This window comes from Setaria viridis, chromosome 1 (assembly GCF_005286985.2).
Source record: "Setaria viridis chromosome 1, Setaria_viridis_v4.0, whole genome shotgun sequence".
NCBI classification, from domain to species: Eukaryota; Viridiplantae; Streptophyta; class Magnoliopsida; order Poales; family Poaceae; genus Setaria; species Setaria viridis.
Genome location: NC_048263.2, coordinates 33,940,633 through 33,957,107, shown reverse-complemented (window position 1 = coordinate 33,957,107; position 16,475 = coordinate 33,940,633). Strand labels below are relative to the sequence as shown.

The 16,475-nt window shown below is 47.3% G+C and overlaps 3 protein-coding genes across 3 annotated transcripts; 1 reads left to right on the top strand and 2 right to left on the bottom strand.

Annotated features, from left to right (window-relative positions):
* Positions 1-504: 504 nt before the first annotated feature.
* LOC117838015 (rho GTPase-activating protein 3) lies at positions 505-3,451 on the bottom strand. Its single transcript, XM_034717879.2, has 5 exons — positions 2,900-3,451; positions 2,077-2,197; positions 1,881-2,000; positions 1,357-1,587; positions 505-1,272 (listed from the first exon to the last, which is right to left on the bottom strand). The coding sequence occupies exons 1-5, from the start codon at positions 3,319-3,321 to the stop codon at positions 745-747; spliced, it is 1,422 nt and encodes a 473-aa protein (XP_034573770.1). The 5' UTR covers positions 3,322-3,451; the 3' UTR covers positions 505-744.
* Positions 3,452-8,281: 4,830 nt separating this feature from the next.
* LOC117866192 (pentatricopeptide repeat-containing protein At1g74900, mitochondrial) lies at positions 8,282-10,386 on the top strand. Its single transcript, XM_034750381.2, has 2 exons — positions 8,282-9,994; positions 10,081-10,386. The coding sequence occupies exon 1, from the start codon at positions 8,323-8,325 to the stop codon at positions 9,829-9,831; it is 1,509 nt and encodes a 502-aa protein (XP_034606272.1). The 5' UTR covers positions 8,282-8,322; the 3' UTR covers positions 9,832-9,994; positions 10,081-10,386.
* A 1,944-nt stretch (positions 10,387-12,330) lies between these two features.
* LOC117844669 (growth-regulating factor 10) lies at positions 12,331-13,627 on the bottom strand. The gene is made up of 3 exons (XM_034725424.2): positions 13,374-13,627; positions 13,004-13,285; positions 12,331-12,868 (listed from the first exon to the last, which is right to left on the bottom strand). Exons 1-3 carry the CDS (start codon positions 13,450-13,452, stop codon positions 12,531-12,533), a joined length of 699 nt encoding a protein of 232 aa, XP_034581315.1. The 5' UTR covers positions 13,453-13,627; the 3' UTR covers positions 12,331-12,530.
* Between the last annotated feature and the right edge of the window lie 2,848 nt (positions 13,628-16,475).

Sequence of the window (16,475 nt, the reverse complement as noted above, 5' to 3'; positions counted from 1 at the left end):
GGAATCCCCCGTTTGATGCTCAGCATGTACTACATCCCAAAAAAACTGACTTTATCACCATGAGGATCCATGTTGAAGTTGAACACCACAAAACAAGGTCACCAATTGTTTTAAATGCCTAGGCATCCGATAGTAAATTTCGAACGCTTGTGCACTGCTAAACACTAAGGGTATAGCGCTTAAGTACTGCTCCCTCTGTTCCAAATTATAAGTTATTACAACTTTCTTGAAGAGTTAAACTATTTTATATTTGATCAAAATTATAGGAAGGATCACAAAGATTTATGGCACCGAATAGATATACTATAATATATTTAATGAAGAAACTAATGGTACTTATTTGGCATTATTTGGTATCATGAATGTTAGTACTTTATCATATAAATTTGATCAAACTTGAGATGCTTTAACTCTCAAAGAAAGTTAGAATGACTTATAATTTGGAACGAAGAGAGTAAATAGTTAATCGTGGCAAAACCCTCAAAAGCAAAATGTTACAAGAGATTGCATCCGGCAAATCAATAATCACTAGATTTAGAGTAGAACCACAGGACACGATGGCTTAATACAATTAGGACGTGAGGAGTGAACTGCTGACATATACACCCAAAGAGCTCCACATCAGTACTAATAAATGGGCTAATAGCTTCTAGGCACACGATCTAGGAGAATAGCTGATGATCTACACAGTAAATAAGCTGCGGAAATAGCGGCGTTATCAACTACACAGGCACACCCTACATATCATACACAAGCTTGCTCTGCTTCATCAGCCTTCTTCATGGACCTACTGAACTGAAATACAGGGTGTCTGCAGAGCCTCCCTACTCCTTTCCTAAATTTAAATTTGTCAAAGAGACCTTCCTCGTTGTTGTTATTGAACTCGTTTTGGCTGCTCAAATCAGTGTCCAAGGGAGAAATTTCACCATTGATTTTCTCGTTGCCCCCACTACTGTCATGATTCTTGGGTCCACCTGTGCCACCATGAGTCTTATGATGAAGAGCTTCTTCCACTCTAAAAAGAAACTGATCAAGCTTAGCCCCATCGATTGTAGGGGAATCAACATTGTGCTGGCTTGAACAGACGGAGGGCATGTCCAAATGCTCTAAAGTTTGAGGTTCATCTTTGTCACTTGGGGAACCGGAGTTGGACTGGAATGCCCTCGCCACTGTGACTGCCTCGTCCCTTTCATTTACAGTCTTCAAGATCAATGTCTTTAGGAAATTCATCACTTGAACTGCATGTATCAAAGCAGTCAAGGGGTCCGCCATCTGAAAGAGATCAATGTCCTATGGTTAGACTCAAAATTTTAAACAATTGTTGGTAGGGACCACTAAATATGTTTTGACAATAACCTTGGTCATATTTGGTGCAAAAACCATAGCAATGTTGCGAGCATTCATCTTGTTGTAGCTCTCATTTTCGACAACATCTGCCATCAGATTGATAGCCCATTCAAGTAATGCTGCTTCTACAGGAGGTAGCGTACTTGCAAGGTGTCCACACTCTTCTTCAGTGTTGCAGTGCATCACTTGTTCTGGAGTCAACGAGTCCAATACTCCATTTGGAAGTTCCCGAAACCATGCCTACAATTAACACCCAACATTAACCATAGCTGATGTACAAGATAAACTAAATGAAAAGGAATATTAATTTACTGAGATATAGTATGCGCAGCGTATTGGTGGGTGTATTGATTCTTGTGCATGTCTGATAGTAAAATTACAGAAAATGACAGTACTAACCTATGTGTGCAAGATTTTGCCATGTTAACAAAACAGAAAATGACAGTACTGACCTATGCGTGCAAGACTTTGCCATGTTAACAAAACAAAGGTAATGCAAAAAAAAATTAAAAAAGGAAAGCACTCGAACACACCTTTATCAGACCGGCGAGGCAGTGCAAGTCAACACCATCAGGGACAACTCCCCTGTTTAGTTGATCCCTCACATATAGTTCCTGGGTATTATCTGCATTTATCCTGAATATCCCTTCAGCCTAGTAGAATAAGAAAACAACAATTTCAGAACCATGGGTGCTGCCACTCCGATTACAAAATTTCCCCATTCCTTACCTGAAGACCCCCAAGTGAATATAACTTCCTTTGCATAGTCAAGAGTATTGTTGGCACACTGTTTCCTCTTCTATCATAAGAGCATTGCATGGAAGTTGGCGAAACTCCAAATACGCTTACACTGAATGCAGAAATAGACCATTTAGTAAAGGTAGATTACGTTATACTTCAGCAAAATAGATCAAGTTACAGGGTTCAACGTTCGTCAAGGAAAAAAATAATTGGTGCAAACATGAAGTGCTTAACTTGTGGAATTTTTCAGTGCAACTGAAAGGCTATGGATGAGATACAACAATACCAGGACAACAGAACAGGTAACTACTCTAGATAAACAAAACGAATAGCAAAATTGAAGTAAATTTGCCTCTCTGGAAATGAATACAAAACTGAAAAGAACAGAGCATCACGATATCCCACTCCCTGGCAAGTACAAATAGACCTATTGCCAACAGGAAAAGCACTTTAGAATATTCCTAAGTAGTTGAACTTGATTATGTCAGCCATGGAAACCGCAGCTGTTCTGGAAATGAGATCACAAACGCAAAGCAAACAGACCAACCTATGCAAACTCGAAAGCTCAACATACAACAGCTACTAGCCTACTACCCGTCACATGTTTGTGCAGTTAGGTGGCACTGTTGGACAGCTTAGCTTAACGTCAGAACAACGCAAAATTCAGTTTCACCAAGCGCCAAATTCCAAATTTCTTGGGCGGAATCCCAGTTGCAGGGTTCGCCCACATAACCGTCTGCGAATCCAGGAGCAAGAAACCATGTACAGAGCCAGATCGACTAAAAGGGAAGTAAGGAGTTGGAACACTGACCTGGCGCTCGGCACGGGGCGGGGCACGTCGGGCTCGAGGTCGGCGGGGAGGCCGAGGAAGCCGACGAAGCGGTCGAAGGTGACGTGCGAGACGTGGCGCACGTCCGTGGGCCCTCCTATCTGCATCCCCGCGGCCGCCGCCCCGTCCTCCTCCGGCGCCGCCTCGCGCACGCCGGTGCCGCTGCTGCTGCACAGCAAGAGCGACCTCCGCAGCGCCCCCGCCACCATGTCCACCACGGACACCCCTCCCCTCGCCGCCGTCGCCGGCAGCATCAGCGGCGATGAGACCGTCACGTCATCCATCTCCTCCTCCTCTTCCTCCTCCTCCTCTTCCTCTTCCTCCTCCTCCTCCTCGTAGCAGTCGGTGTCGGAGCGGGGGAGGGGGATCTGGTAGCCGAAGCGGATCTCGGACGACAGCGCCATGGGATTCCAACCCCTAGGCGAGAAGCAAAGAGGGGGAGGTGGGAGAGAAGTGGGCGGCGAGCGGCGGCGGCGTGCTGGGTTGTGTGTTGTTTTGCAGGCTAAAGCCTCGCTGGACGCTGGCTGGTTAGTTAACTGCATGTTTATATAAACAGGCAGCAGTTTTATTCCTGCCCATGTCCGCCTCATGTGATTATGCTTGCGGCCTCGTTGGATCAACCGCTGCTTGACTGTTTGTTTCCGTCGGGCTTGTGCTTTTGACTCCAGCTTTAGACAATACTTTCGCTTAATTAAACCTTAGAATGCGTAGGTTAAGGGAGAGGGGCAGTGGGATTATGATACTTAATGACGCTGGTGGTGTTGCAAAAGGCGGCTGCCTTCCTCTGCCGGCGACTAGGGTGTTTTCAAGAATCCATGTCGTCGAGGGACAAGCAGAGAGGAGAGAAATTTTAGCTACTAATTAATACATGCTTTTTTTCGAACAATTAATTAATACATGCTTGAAACAGAAAGATTTGTGCAGGGAAATTTAGGTATAGTTCATGTTTCCTACTTAAATCTTAGGAATTTGTTAGGTCATAGAATCAACTTTCTCACCAAGCTCTAAGTCGCCCGATTGTAAAAAAAATAACTTACAAACCATTTCAATTTTTAAGCTTTGGATCTTCGATGAATGGATTAGGTTTCTCTGCAACTTATATGTCAAATGAAGTCTCTCCCTCCCTCTAATCACACTGTCCCTACCCAACCACCACGTTGTAACATACTCTCGCCATCCCATAAAGAGTGTTCCTTTAGGTTTGTCATAAGTCAAATCGTTTTAAGCTAGGGGTATACACGTGAATATCCAAGATTTTGGTGAAAAAACTTACTATACATAATATATACAAATATTGGTCTAACTCTAGTTTGTCTCTACCAATAATTGGTCGCCCGATTGTAAAAAAAAAACTTACAAACCATTTCAATTTTTAAGCTTAGGATCTCCGATGAATGGATTAGGTTGCTCTGCACTCATATGTCAAATGAAGTCTCTCCCTCCCTCTACTCACACTGTCCCTACCCAACCACCACGTTCTAGCATACTCTCTCCATCCCGTAAAGAGTGTTCCTTTAAATTTGTCATAAGTCAAATCGTTTTAAGCTAGGGGTATGCACGTGAATATCCAAAATTTTGGTGAAAAAACTTACTATACATAATATATACAAATATTGGTCTAACTCAAGTTTGTCTCTACCAATCCAAACGGAGTCCAACTCAGTAACTTATCATGCCAAATCAAAAATAAAGTTCGCACCTCCACCTTAGTCCGACTTCATCAACTCGTTTAAGACTTTTGTTTCGTATTCGTCAGCATTTGGCAAGCGGCAAGCCGCAGCGTGGCGTTGGATTGATCGAGCGGTTTGCGCATTTGCAGGCACAAGGACTGACTGCACACGGGCTGAGGCGATGTGAGACTAGTGGCCGTTGTTGCACTTTGGGTATTATTAAGATCTTGTGGCCTTATATATTGCATTGCATAATTTTTTTACAATAAATTTCACCAGCGGTACTTCATCTTGTCCCGAGATCTCATCGATTCTGATACTCTTAAAATGCACATAATGGTTCTTAAACTTGTCCCGAACTATTATCCTAATCCCGGTACTTTCAAAATGTACATAATAATCCTTAAACTTGTCTTGTGCTCTCATTCACGTTCATAAACTTGCTCCGACTCTCATCTACTAAAAATTTAAGTGAGATTTGAACTCAAGACAAGTACTAGGGAAATTTACTCTTTTTTTTACTTTACAATGAATACCATAAGCTAAATTCCTGCCACTGTAGCCACTTCAATCGGCTCAAGTCAGTGAGATTTTTTATGATATGATAAGATATTAATAGTAGAGAGATGCAGTATACTCCATCGGTCCCAAATTATATGTCATTTTGGATTTTTTTGATTCGTAGATTTTGCTATGCGATATACACTATGCATAGCAAAATCTTTGAATTTAGAAAAGTCAAAACGACCTATAATTTGGAATGGATGGAGTACATTTTTGCACGATACCTAACGTTCTATCACAAAATCTAATGATATGGCTCACTTTATAGACACAACCTCACAATAATTAATCGTCTTGGATATTAGAGTAACATACTATGCATTGTTGAAGGCGTGTGGCGAAACTAAGAATTTTAAGTAAGGGGACCTACGAGTAAATACAATCGACATCTTATGATATATGATATAGATATATATTGAGATGTACTCTATTCAGCGACCTCTATTGCGATCTTTAGTGTGGTATGATTTTTTTTTTGAAAATTAGCACATGATTTTAGTTTTTCACGTCAAGCAAAATCAATATATATGATTTGATGGTATTTATTTTCATCTAAAAATGATATACATTGAGAAGATAAAAACAAATAGTCACTGATAACTATGCCTAATTGTCTATTCGTGATGCATTCCAGTCGAGAGAGCACAAAAGTGCTTAGATGTCCCGAATTGCAAAGCGTGCATATTGCCCAGCGCTGAAATAGCTTATTGGTCAGACAGGATCAGAATTTTTTCTCCCTTTTTTTTTGGTGGGGAAGGGGAATGGCCCTTCTAACTCCACGTTGGCTTCGTCACTGGTTGAGAACGTATCTTTTCAATAGTATCATATTTTTTTCATTCTACATTAAATTTTTGATATTTGAATATGATATTATGGATTTGGATTAGCTCAAGGCGGGTGCCCCGATATGGATGCTTAGAGTTTGACACTGCAGAGAGCAGGGAGGGGCCATTCCTAGATTGGCCATTTCTGTTGCGTTTGTTAGTACTATCAGAGCGCGCATGGCTCTCTACCCGTAGAATTCGTACAAACAAATGCCCCGAGCTATCGTACGGCCAATGATTAGCCGTATTTAGCAGTACGGGCAAACATGTTCTCACCCTCACCGACGAAAACAAGAGAAGGTGCCGGAATTGAGCGTTGGATTGGATGAATCGTGACGCCATGATGAGCTACCTGCTAAAAGTTGGGCAGTATAGTAAGTACTACAGGAATCGGGGAGGACCATGTATACCTGCTGATGACTTTACTGCGTTAAAAGCCGTACATGGATGATGTGCAGGCTCTCTCCCGTATAGCCATCACGATGAGGTCAGAGCTCACGCCCTGGCTCGCTTCGTGTGCACCTCCACATTTCTCTTCGACGTTGCAAACGGCCAGCTCTGCTCTTCTGCTTACATTCTTTTGTTAGGATTTTTTTTATCTTGCCCTTATTTTGAGGTGCAATTATATTTTTACCTCTATTTTTTAAACTTTGTGATTTTGCCCCCACCTATTCACAAGTTAATGCGATTTTGCTCTTAAAACGCATTGACTTGTGAATAGTTGAGGGCAAATTACAAAGTTGAGAAAATGAGAGTAAAATCACAATTACACTTCAGAGCCTCTTTCATTATTTCTAGTACTTGGTATGAACACAAATACCCCTTTTGTTATATCTAGTACAGAATCAAGTATGCCATTTCTCTTTTAGCCTTTAATTTTTAGATCACGGCAATTGGTTCTCTTAGCTGTGCTAATAAATTAGTGAACTTAGGTGAAAATGAAATAGGTGACAAACGAATTTGATTAAATGAGACATAACAGCTCTACAGTACAGTACTAAACATTTCTGCTTGCAATGCCTTTCCCCTTTTATATTTGCTATTAAACCTGCACTAGATTGCCTTTTTCCGGGATGCACGTGCCTGTACCTGTACGAACTCCTGTTTACTGCCCTGTCGCGTAACGATTGGCCGCGCGTCGATTGTTCTTTCCGTGACGACATGACGAGGCGGCCGGCGGGATACCTGCGCTAAGCTTTAGCATGTATCGATCGGATCCTAATCACGAGGATTAAATATAAGTTAATTATAAAATTAATTGTATAGATGGAGTCTAATTCGCGAGATGAATCTATTAAGGTTAAATAATCTATCATTAGCAAATTGTTACTGTAGCACTACATTGTCAAATCATGGACTAATTAGATTTAATAGATTCGTCTCGCGAATTAGACTCCATCTGTGCAATTAATTTTGTAATTAAACTATATTTAATATTTTTAATTAATATCAAACATTAGCCCCTAAAGCATACGAGCTAGATTCCGACGTTCTGTCCTTTCTGTGGGGCGGCACCTTTTGTGAACTGTTGTCCGTGTAACCGTGCTTCTGTCCTGGGGGAGCAACTTGATGGGATAAAGCACAGATGCCCTTTGGCCAGCAGCCTCACCACTCTCAACTCTGAACCCCATGGCCTACATGCTATCTCATGTGTTAGGTTTCGAAAAATCGTCCAACAATTTTACTGATCACGAACATGGCCTTTTTGCAGCATAGTTTCAAGCCACACGTACTCGCTGGACGCTGGTCGCTGCTGCTGCAGCGCCGTAGCCCGTCGGGTGACGACGACAGTCGACAGGGTTCTCGCATCATCCTTGAGATTGTGAAGGCGGCATGACGTCGTTTTGAGCTGTCTAGTTTTTTTTTTTTGTGTGTGTCTGGGTCGCCCGTCGGAAACAAGAGCCACTACTGGGCCGTTTCAGTCCGAGGTCGGAAATCCATTATCTGAAAGCGGCCACGGCCCATACTAAGGGGTGTTGGGCTCGACTAAAGTTAGCCCGGTCACATCAGATGTTTAGATACTGATTAGGATTAGAAGTATTAAATATAGTTTAATTATAAAACTAATTACATAGATGGAGTTTCATCCGTGAGACGAATCTATTAAGCTTAATTAGTCTATGATTTAACAATGTGGTGCTACAATAACTATTTGCTAATGATAGATTAATTAGTTTAATAGATTCGTCTCGTGAATTAGCTTAGAGATTCTGAAATTAGTTTAATTAGCATCCGAACATCGGGCTAAACTTTGAGTTTAACGCATGATATCCAAATACCGTGTACCTTAAATCAACTCCATTCCCATCACAGCAGAAGGGGAAAAAACTCGTCGCGAAATTCCCCGATGCCGCCGCCGCCACCGCCACCGCCGCCTTCCCCAACCTCCGCCCCTCCGGCATCCCCATCCAAACCACCCCTGTGCCCGCGCCAGATCGCGGCGCTAGTCCTGAACCACCCGTCCTCCACGCTGACCGCCGCGTCGGTGCGCTCTCTCTCGGCGTCCCTCCTCGCCGCCGCGCCCGCGCCCGCGCTCCCGATCCCGACCCCCGTGGCCAACGCCGTCCTCAAGCTCCTGTGGCACCACGCCCCACGCGCCCTGCTCTTCTTCCACGCCCTGATCCGCCTGCCCCCGCGGGCGCGCGAGCTCTCCCCGCGCACGGTCGATCTCGCGCTCGACCTCGCCGCGCGCCTGCGCCACCCGCGCCAGCTCACGAGCTCCGTCCTCGCGCTCTTCCAGCGCCACGGGCTCGCCTTCACCCCGCGCACGTTCCCAATCCTATTCGAGAGATTTGCGGTGTCGCACCGCCGCCCCGACATCGCCGTCCGGCTCTTCCTCACGCTCCACCGCTCCCACGGCGTCGCGCAGGACCTCCCGTTGTTCAACTCCCTCCTCGACGCTCTAGTAAAGTCGCGGCATGTGGGCAAGGCTGCTTCCCTCGTCCGTGCCCTCGAGCGGCGGTTCCCGCCTGACGCTGTCACGTTCAACATCCTGGCCGACGGATGGTGCAGCGTCAAGGACACCTCCCGTGCGCTCGACATCCTGCTGCAGATGGTCGAATCAGGGATTGCTCCAACGAAAGCCACATATAACATTATCCTCAAAGGCTTCTTCCGTTCTGGACAATTGCGGCACGCATGGGACTTCTTCCTTCAGATGAAGAAGAGAGGCATCAACGACGAGAACGGTAAGCCTGACGTCGTGTCGTACACTACCGTACTGCACGGGCTTGGTGTTGCCGGGCAGCTAGAAAAAGCTCGCAAAGTGTTCGATGAAATGTCTAAAGAAGGATGCCCACCATCAACGGCAACTTATAATGCATTAATTCAGGCTATCTGTAAGAAGGGCAATGTGGAGGATGCTGTGGCAGTCTTTGATGATATGGTTGGAAAAGGTTATGTCCCAAATGTAGTTACTTACACCGTCTTGATCCGAGGCCTCTGCCACGCCAAGAAGATTGACCGAGCTATGAAGCTTTTGGAGAGGATGAAGAGTGAAGGTTGCGAGCATAACGTTCAGGCACACAATGTCCTTATAAGGTATTCATTTGAGGAAGGGGAAATAGAGAAGGCATTGGATTTGTTCGAGAGAATGAGCAAGGGGATGGAGTGCTTGCCCAACCAAGACACATATAACATCATAATAAGTGCAATGTTTGTGCGTAAGAGGGCAGAGGACATGGCAGTGGCTGCGAGGATGGTGGTGGATATGGTTGATAGAGGCTACTTGCCTAGAAGGTTTATGTTCAATCGTGTACTGAACGGATTAATGCTGACTGGGAATCAAGAGCTTTCAAGGGAGCTCTTGAGGATGCAGGAGAAATATGCACGCTTGCGACGAGAAATAAGATTGTAATTGGCTTTGGTTTCTTGAATGGTATATGCATTCAGCATCATCATTTTTTCAGCTTGGATGACTGAAGATCAGAATCAAGGTGTAACCCTGGAGTACCCAGTCAGTTAATGCTCCTGATGTCCCATGATTTCTGATCTCTTTCATTTGGAACTGACACTTAACTGTAAGTATATATTGTGAAACTTATCTGCAAGTTTCCCCAATTGATGTGTATCCAGACTGTAACTTTCTTTCTTAACTTCTGTTTAGGTGACTTTGGCGATTCTTTCAGTAGCTCTGCGAATGTTTAAAGTGCCACGGTGTGCAGATTGTCTTGTGGTAGTTTGATCTCGTCTTACTAGAGTCTAGGATAGTATGATGCTGCAAGTGTGTTACTGACCTGTGAGGAAGAAAAATGTTTATTCATGCTTCATGCCAATTACTAGCAAAGCACATTTTAGGTTTCAAAAATAGAATGGATTTTCAAGCATTCTGATTACTATTTTGGGTCAACTTGCCGACGAACATCAATAAGGTCGGATCTCTATTCAGGATACTTGAACTTGCTTTGATGTTTTCCTCATATTTTTCTTTGATGTTGAGATTTGTTTGGATTATGGTAGTGCCCGGTCTAGGTCTTGTTCAATGGTGATTTCTGTAGCTAGTGAGTCTTATGTGCACCACAGTTGCCAATGCCAACCCAGGCATCATAAATCTCCAAATGTACTGTTGAATTTTGTAGGATTCAGGCGCTCTGGTGCCTACTCGCGCTCACTAGCATGTAGTATGAGATACTCAGTAATCAGCATCCGACATCCAATCCCAACAGTATTATGCAAGTGGCAGAACAAGATATATGCCACAGCTTTCAATTGTGATGGACTGGGTATATTTGCCACAATCTGGCTGGCGTTTTACCAATCGGTCATCTCAAGTTTAACACATGGGCCAACCTATAATTTCTGAAGTACCATTCTTCAGAAATAGTTGCTTTGTGGTTCATGTACCATTCTTCACTGGAACTCATAGGTCCACAATACTTGCTTTTGTGTTTCGTTGGCGCCCGGCTGCTGCTTCTATGCATTCAGAAGCAAACATTGGATAGGAGAAGGCCGAGGTAGTTGCCTACTTGGATTGGGCCAAAATATACGACTTGCAACTTGGTAAAACTTTGTAAACCTCCTGCTTACATTGGTTGACTATTTATGCTATGTTTTTGTGGGCACATTCCCTTGTCGACTGAACTTTTTGAGGGCAAGGTCTATTGGGGGAGCAGAAAGTTCAGCCCATCGTCCATCTAGCCTCAAGAAGTAAAGAGGTCCACATGCGTGGCGGCAGGCGGCAGGCCAAAGCCTGTTTAGCCTGTTGATTGAACCTGTTTGCCACAGACAGAGCAGTGAGGTGTACTAGTGAGAGTTCTGCTCCCCACGGTCCACGGGAACCAGTGATCATCTCGTGATGCCGGCATTATTGCATGACAGTGCTACGGCCTGTACAGTATATTGGCTGGCAGGTCAAGGAGCCCTTGGCCCATAGGAATAGTTTGCTTTGAAATCGAAAGATCCTCCTGTGGCATGCATCCACGAGCGCGGTTTGCAGAGGAGGAAGAAAAGGTATACGATCATACGATCATAACGGATGTATCATGGGCAAACGCAAGCGCAAGGCGATGGAATCGTGCATCGCGAGCCGTCTGGTCGGGTTTGAGGTTTCGATGTCGTTTCACCTCTACCTAGCTCCTTAGCAGAAGCTAATGAACACCGTTCCAGCCGTTTGAATGTTCACCTGAAGAATGGGTTCAGATTAATTAAGCGCACCCGGTTCAAGATTAGGTTAAGTGCACCGGGTAAGTGCTGCGCCGGACCAGGATTTCGCACGGTTTGAGCTGCCCAGCAGAAGTGGAGTGGAGCAGCCCAGCAGCTCAGTTCTACACCAGGCCCTGCAACTGCAAACGTGAAGCTTCATGCCACGAAAACGGACACGTAAATGTGAAGCCAACATCCCAGCCATCTCAGGTTTACGGAGCCATGCACTCACCAATCACCGCACCCGCGCGTGAAGGCAGCTTCGAGCGGAAGCGCTGGCTGCAGTGCTGCTGAGAGCATGAGACGTGAGTCAGCAGTTCTCACTCAGCCGATCGTTTGCGCTGCCTGTGGGCAACGGGGCCACCGCGCCACAGGCCACTGCGCGCCTGCGCCATGCGCAGACAGGAGTGCAGCATCCAACGTCTCACACTGCCCGAGCCTCTGACATGGTCAGAGCGCTCAGCACTGCACACCGTCCCTCCCTCTCTCTTTCTCTCTCCCCCTCCGACGGCCCGACCCTCCTCGCGTCCCCAGGAGGAACCACAAGGCAGGCCCCCCCGCCCACACCTCCTGCACCAGCAGTCCAGCACCACCGAGGCGCGCTCCCCACAACCCAACAAAAGAAAATGATCCCCTGCCCTGGTACAGGTGTCGCAGGCCACGCAAAGCCACAGGCTCACGCACAGCACAAGGCGTAACAGCACACGTAACAAGAGAAGCAAACGCCGCGATGCATGCCATCGAACGGCGCAAACTGGTTTGGAAAGTTGCGAGAGAAAACGAAAAAAAATTGCAGCACACACGACATAGCAATCCCTGCGGATTCCGTTTTCCCTCGTCATCCGGGTGTGGCCCAAGGCCCCAAGCCGCACAGCGTGACGGACTGACTGACGGTGGCGCCGACGGCGTGCGCTCTCATGTGGCACGCGCGGCGCTGTGGGCGAGGAGGACGCTGGTGGGGGAGAAGCCGAGCCCGTGCGGGGCCGCGCCGCCGTGGTGGGCGACGGGGGCGCCACCGCGGCTGCTGCTGACGGCGGCGGCCGCCGCGGTCGGCGGCGGGGCAGCTGCGGAGGCGGCTTCCACAGGCTTTCTTGAACGGCCGCGGCCGCGGTGGACGTGCCTCTCGCAGTACTTGTGGCCCGGCACCACGTCGCGGGAGCACCGCCACTTCTTGCCGTCCGTGCGCCGGCACCGCCCGGGCTCCGGCTCCATGCTGCTGCGGTAGTCGAAGCACAGGCTCCCCAGGCCCACCACTGCGCGCCATTCAAAACAATAAATTCATTTTTCGGTTTCGCTAAAGCATATTCTTTTTCTCCCAGGAAACAGCCAAGCCATAACCAGCCGGTAGTAAGCAAAACGCAATGCCTGTAAGCTCTGCCGGCACTTACGGGAGGGAAAGCGCTGCGGGCCGAAGGAGGAGGCGGCGACGCTCTTCCAGATGGGGAGCACGAGGTGCACCGGCACGGGCGCGCCCGCGGCGAAGTAGCGGTAGATGAGCACCTGGTGCTCCAGCTCCTGCTGCTGCATGAACGTCAGCGCCGACGCCCTCTTGGGCGCCGCCGTCGCCGCGGACGCCTCGCCGTCACGCTCGCCACCGCCGCCGCCGCCCGCGCCGAGTCCCAGCCCCAGCCCGAGGACCAGCGGCGACGAGGCCGCCATGGTCACCTCCCCTGCAAACGAAGCAACATTGATCAATCAACTCCTCCAACGAACCCGACCAGAACCTGTCCTACTCCCCCAGCGCCCGCGTGTACTTACCGGCGCTCGTGTCGGCGCAGGAGAGACGGGGTAGCTTGGCCGGCGGCTGCGGCGAGTCGGTCTCCTTGTCCTCGGCCATCTGGGGGGACTCCGGTGTTGCGCTCCCGCGGTGGTTTCGATTTCGAACTATATGGAGGGACGGGGGCGGAGAGCCGAGGGCGCGCGGGCGGGTAGGTTCTCGAGGGGAGGGGCGAGGCGACAGTGGCAGTGTCAGAGGAAGTGTGAAGCGGTGGATATATTTTATGCGTGACGGCTCCCGTTGTCTGGTCGCTCCTGTAAACTTCTGTCTCGCAGGCTCCCAGCTCGAGAGGTAACGGGAACTGTCGTCGCAGGGGGCGTCCGGACAAAATTCATTCAGGTTTCGGAATTAAAGGTAAGTATGAGCTAATTAAAAAATAAATTAAGGAAGGCTAATTGAGGCGAATCTATTAAATCTAATTAATTCATCATTAGCACATGTTTACTGTAGCATCACATTGTTAATCATGGACTAATTAGATTTAATAGATTTATCTCGCCAATTAGTCTTCATATGTGCAATTAGTTTTATAATTAGCTTATGTTTAATACTAATATCTAAATATTTGATGTGATAGGAATTTTAGGAGATACTATAGAAACAAACACGCCCGTAGTAGCGAGGGGGTGTTTGGATAGCTAAAGTATTCATGTTACGTAGCATTTTTGGAGGCTAATTAGCATTTTTGGAGGCTAATTAGCAGGACTAAATGTGAGTTAATTATATAACTAATTACACGGATGGAGGCTAGTTCACAAGACGAATTTATCAAGCCTAATTAATTCATGATTAGCACATGTTTACTGTAATATTATATTATCAAATTACGGAATAATTAGGTTTAATAGATTCATCTCGCAAATTAGTCTCCATCTGTTCAATGAATTTTATAATTAGTTTATATTTAATACTCCTAATTAGTACCTATTAAATATTAAATATTAATATGATAGTAACTTTAGTCCGCACTAGGAACGAGGGTCACCTCCTGGAAGCTCAGCCGGCTTGCGGTGGCGTGAAGGTGGCAATGGCATCCTGGCACGGCAGCAGCAGGTGACACGCATGGAAATCTTTTGGCCTTTTCGTTGTTTTGGACCGAGTTCGGCTGCTGCTTTATCTCATCTGCCTTTGGCAATGCGATGGCCGATGGGGAGGGCCAGTGCTCGAATGGAGTGGCCATTTTTTACCACAGGACTTGCTTGCCAAGAAGTGATATTTGCTCGAATGGAGTGTACGAAATGTTTGATGGAGCTGTCCACAAGCTGCGGGAAAACCCCAAAAACCGGTGAAAATTTTTCTGCAAGGGAAAAGTCCGCGTGGATCTACTCGCCATATCACGTGAAGATCAGGCTCCCGCTCTGACCTCTGACACGGTGTCAGCCTTTTGTTTCGTTCCGCGTTCTTAATTATTTCCGCCATGGCGCCATGCCGTGACCGAGCCGCTTCGAGAGGAGGAAAGACTGACCAAAAAAACTCACTTGTGCTTTCTTTTCCTCCGATAAAAGCACGCCTCTTTCTAAATTCTTTTCATCAAAAAGAAAACATCGAAAAACTTTGGGCGCAGCTTTGAGTTCGCGCTTCGCATGGCCTGCGCGCACTGCGCCGGCCGCTGGTGCAGCGAGGCTGGCCGGGCGCCAGACGAGCGGCGAACGCTGCTGATGCAGTCGCCGCTGACAGGGGGCAGAGCGGGAGCCAGAGCCTGCGCAAGACCGGCGAGAAAAAAAATATTTTCGTGGCGGGACGGCACGGCACAGCCGGACAGGAGGGGGAGGCCGGAGGGGAGAAGACGGAAAGCGGGAGCTGGGAGCGATCTGCCTGAACACTCCACCGGGCCCCTACCGCTTGTCCGCTGCGGCCGAGCGCGTGCAGCGGCCAGGCGTCAGGACTCAGGAGGCTCGTGCCTCGCCGAGAGCTGGCCAGCTGGGGTCTCGGTAGGGTGCACACAGGGGCGGGCGCGTGCTACGGATGCTGGGGCAAGGACACAGCGTGTCGTTCCCCACGCCGGCAGCCGCGCGGTCCACCGGTCTTGGCTGTTATCACCGCATGATATTGCGGCCGTAACCGCGATCCGGCCCAAGCGGGGGCGGGACAACGAGGCTGATCGCGGCCGGGGGCGGCCGTGTACGGCGACGAGCTGTACCCAGCTTGGCGGCCTTGTTCTGCTTGCCCCCGCCAGTTGCCGCTTGCCGGTGACGACGAGGCCGAGCTCGGCGCGGAGCCCAGACGGACGGGGACCGGTCGCAACTCAATGGACGTTTTCAAAAGCGTCCGGAGTGCGAGTCCATCGGCGTTGGAGTCCATGGTCCATAGACATGGGAGGAGGCTTGCAGGCATGCGGCGCGGCAGTGTAAAAGCTGCGAGCTGCAGCAGTTTCAACTGACACGCTACCCTAAAAAAAAAACTTCACTGCAACTGCAACGACTGCAAGTGAAAGCAAGCTCTCTGAATCTCTGACCCACCTGTAAAGGTGAGCAACCGTTCGCACTCTCGGAGGAGGATTAAGGGTTGTTTGATAACAGGGTGAACTTTAACGGTCTCGTGTCTAGTATTCGGATACTAATTAGAAAAACTAAACATAAGCTAATTATAAAATTAATTACAGAAAACTGTGCTAATTTATAAGATGAATCTATTAAGCCTAATTAATTTATTATTAGCAAACGGTTAATGTAGCACCGCATTGTGAAATATGGACTAATTAGGCTTAATAGATTCGTCTCGCGAATTACACTTCATTCGTGCAATTATTTTTGTAATTAGCCTATGTTTAATACTCCTAATTAGCATCAACATCCGATGTGACGGGTGTTAAACTGTAACACCCTGAGCCAAACAGACCCTAATTTAGCGTACTGTGCTAAACTTTATCAGTATCACATCGAATGTTTGGATGCTAAGTAGGAGTACTAAACATAAGCTAATTATAAAACTAATTGCAGAACCCCTGGACTAATTCGCGAGAAGAATCTATTAAGCCAAATTAATCCATCATTAACAAATGGTTACTGTAGCACCATATTGTCAAATCATGGACTAATTAGGCTTAATAGATTCATCTCGCGAATTAGACTCCACCTATGCAA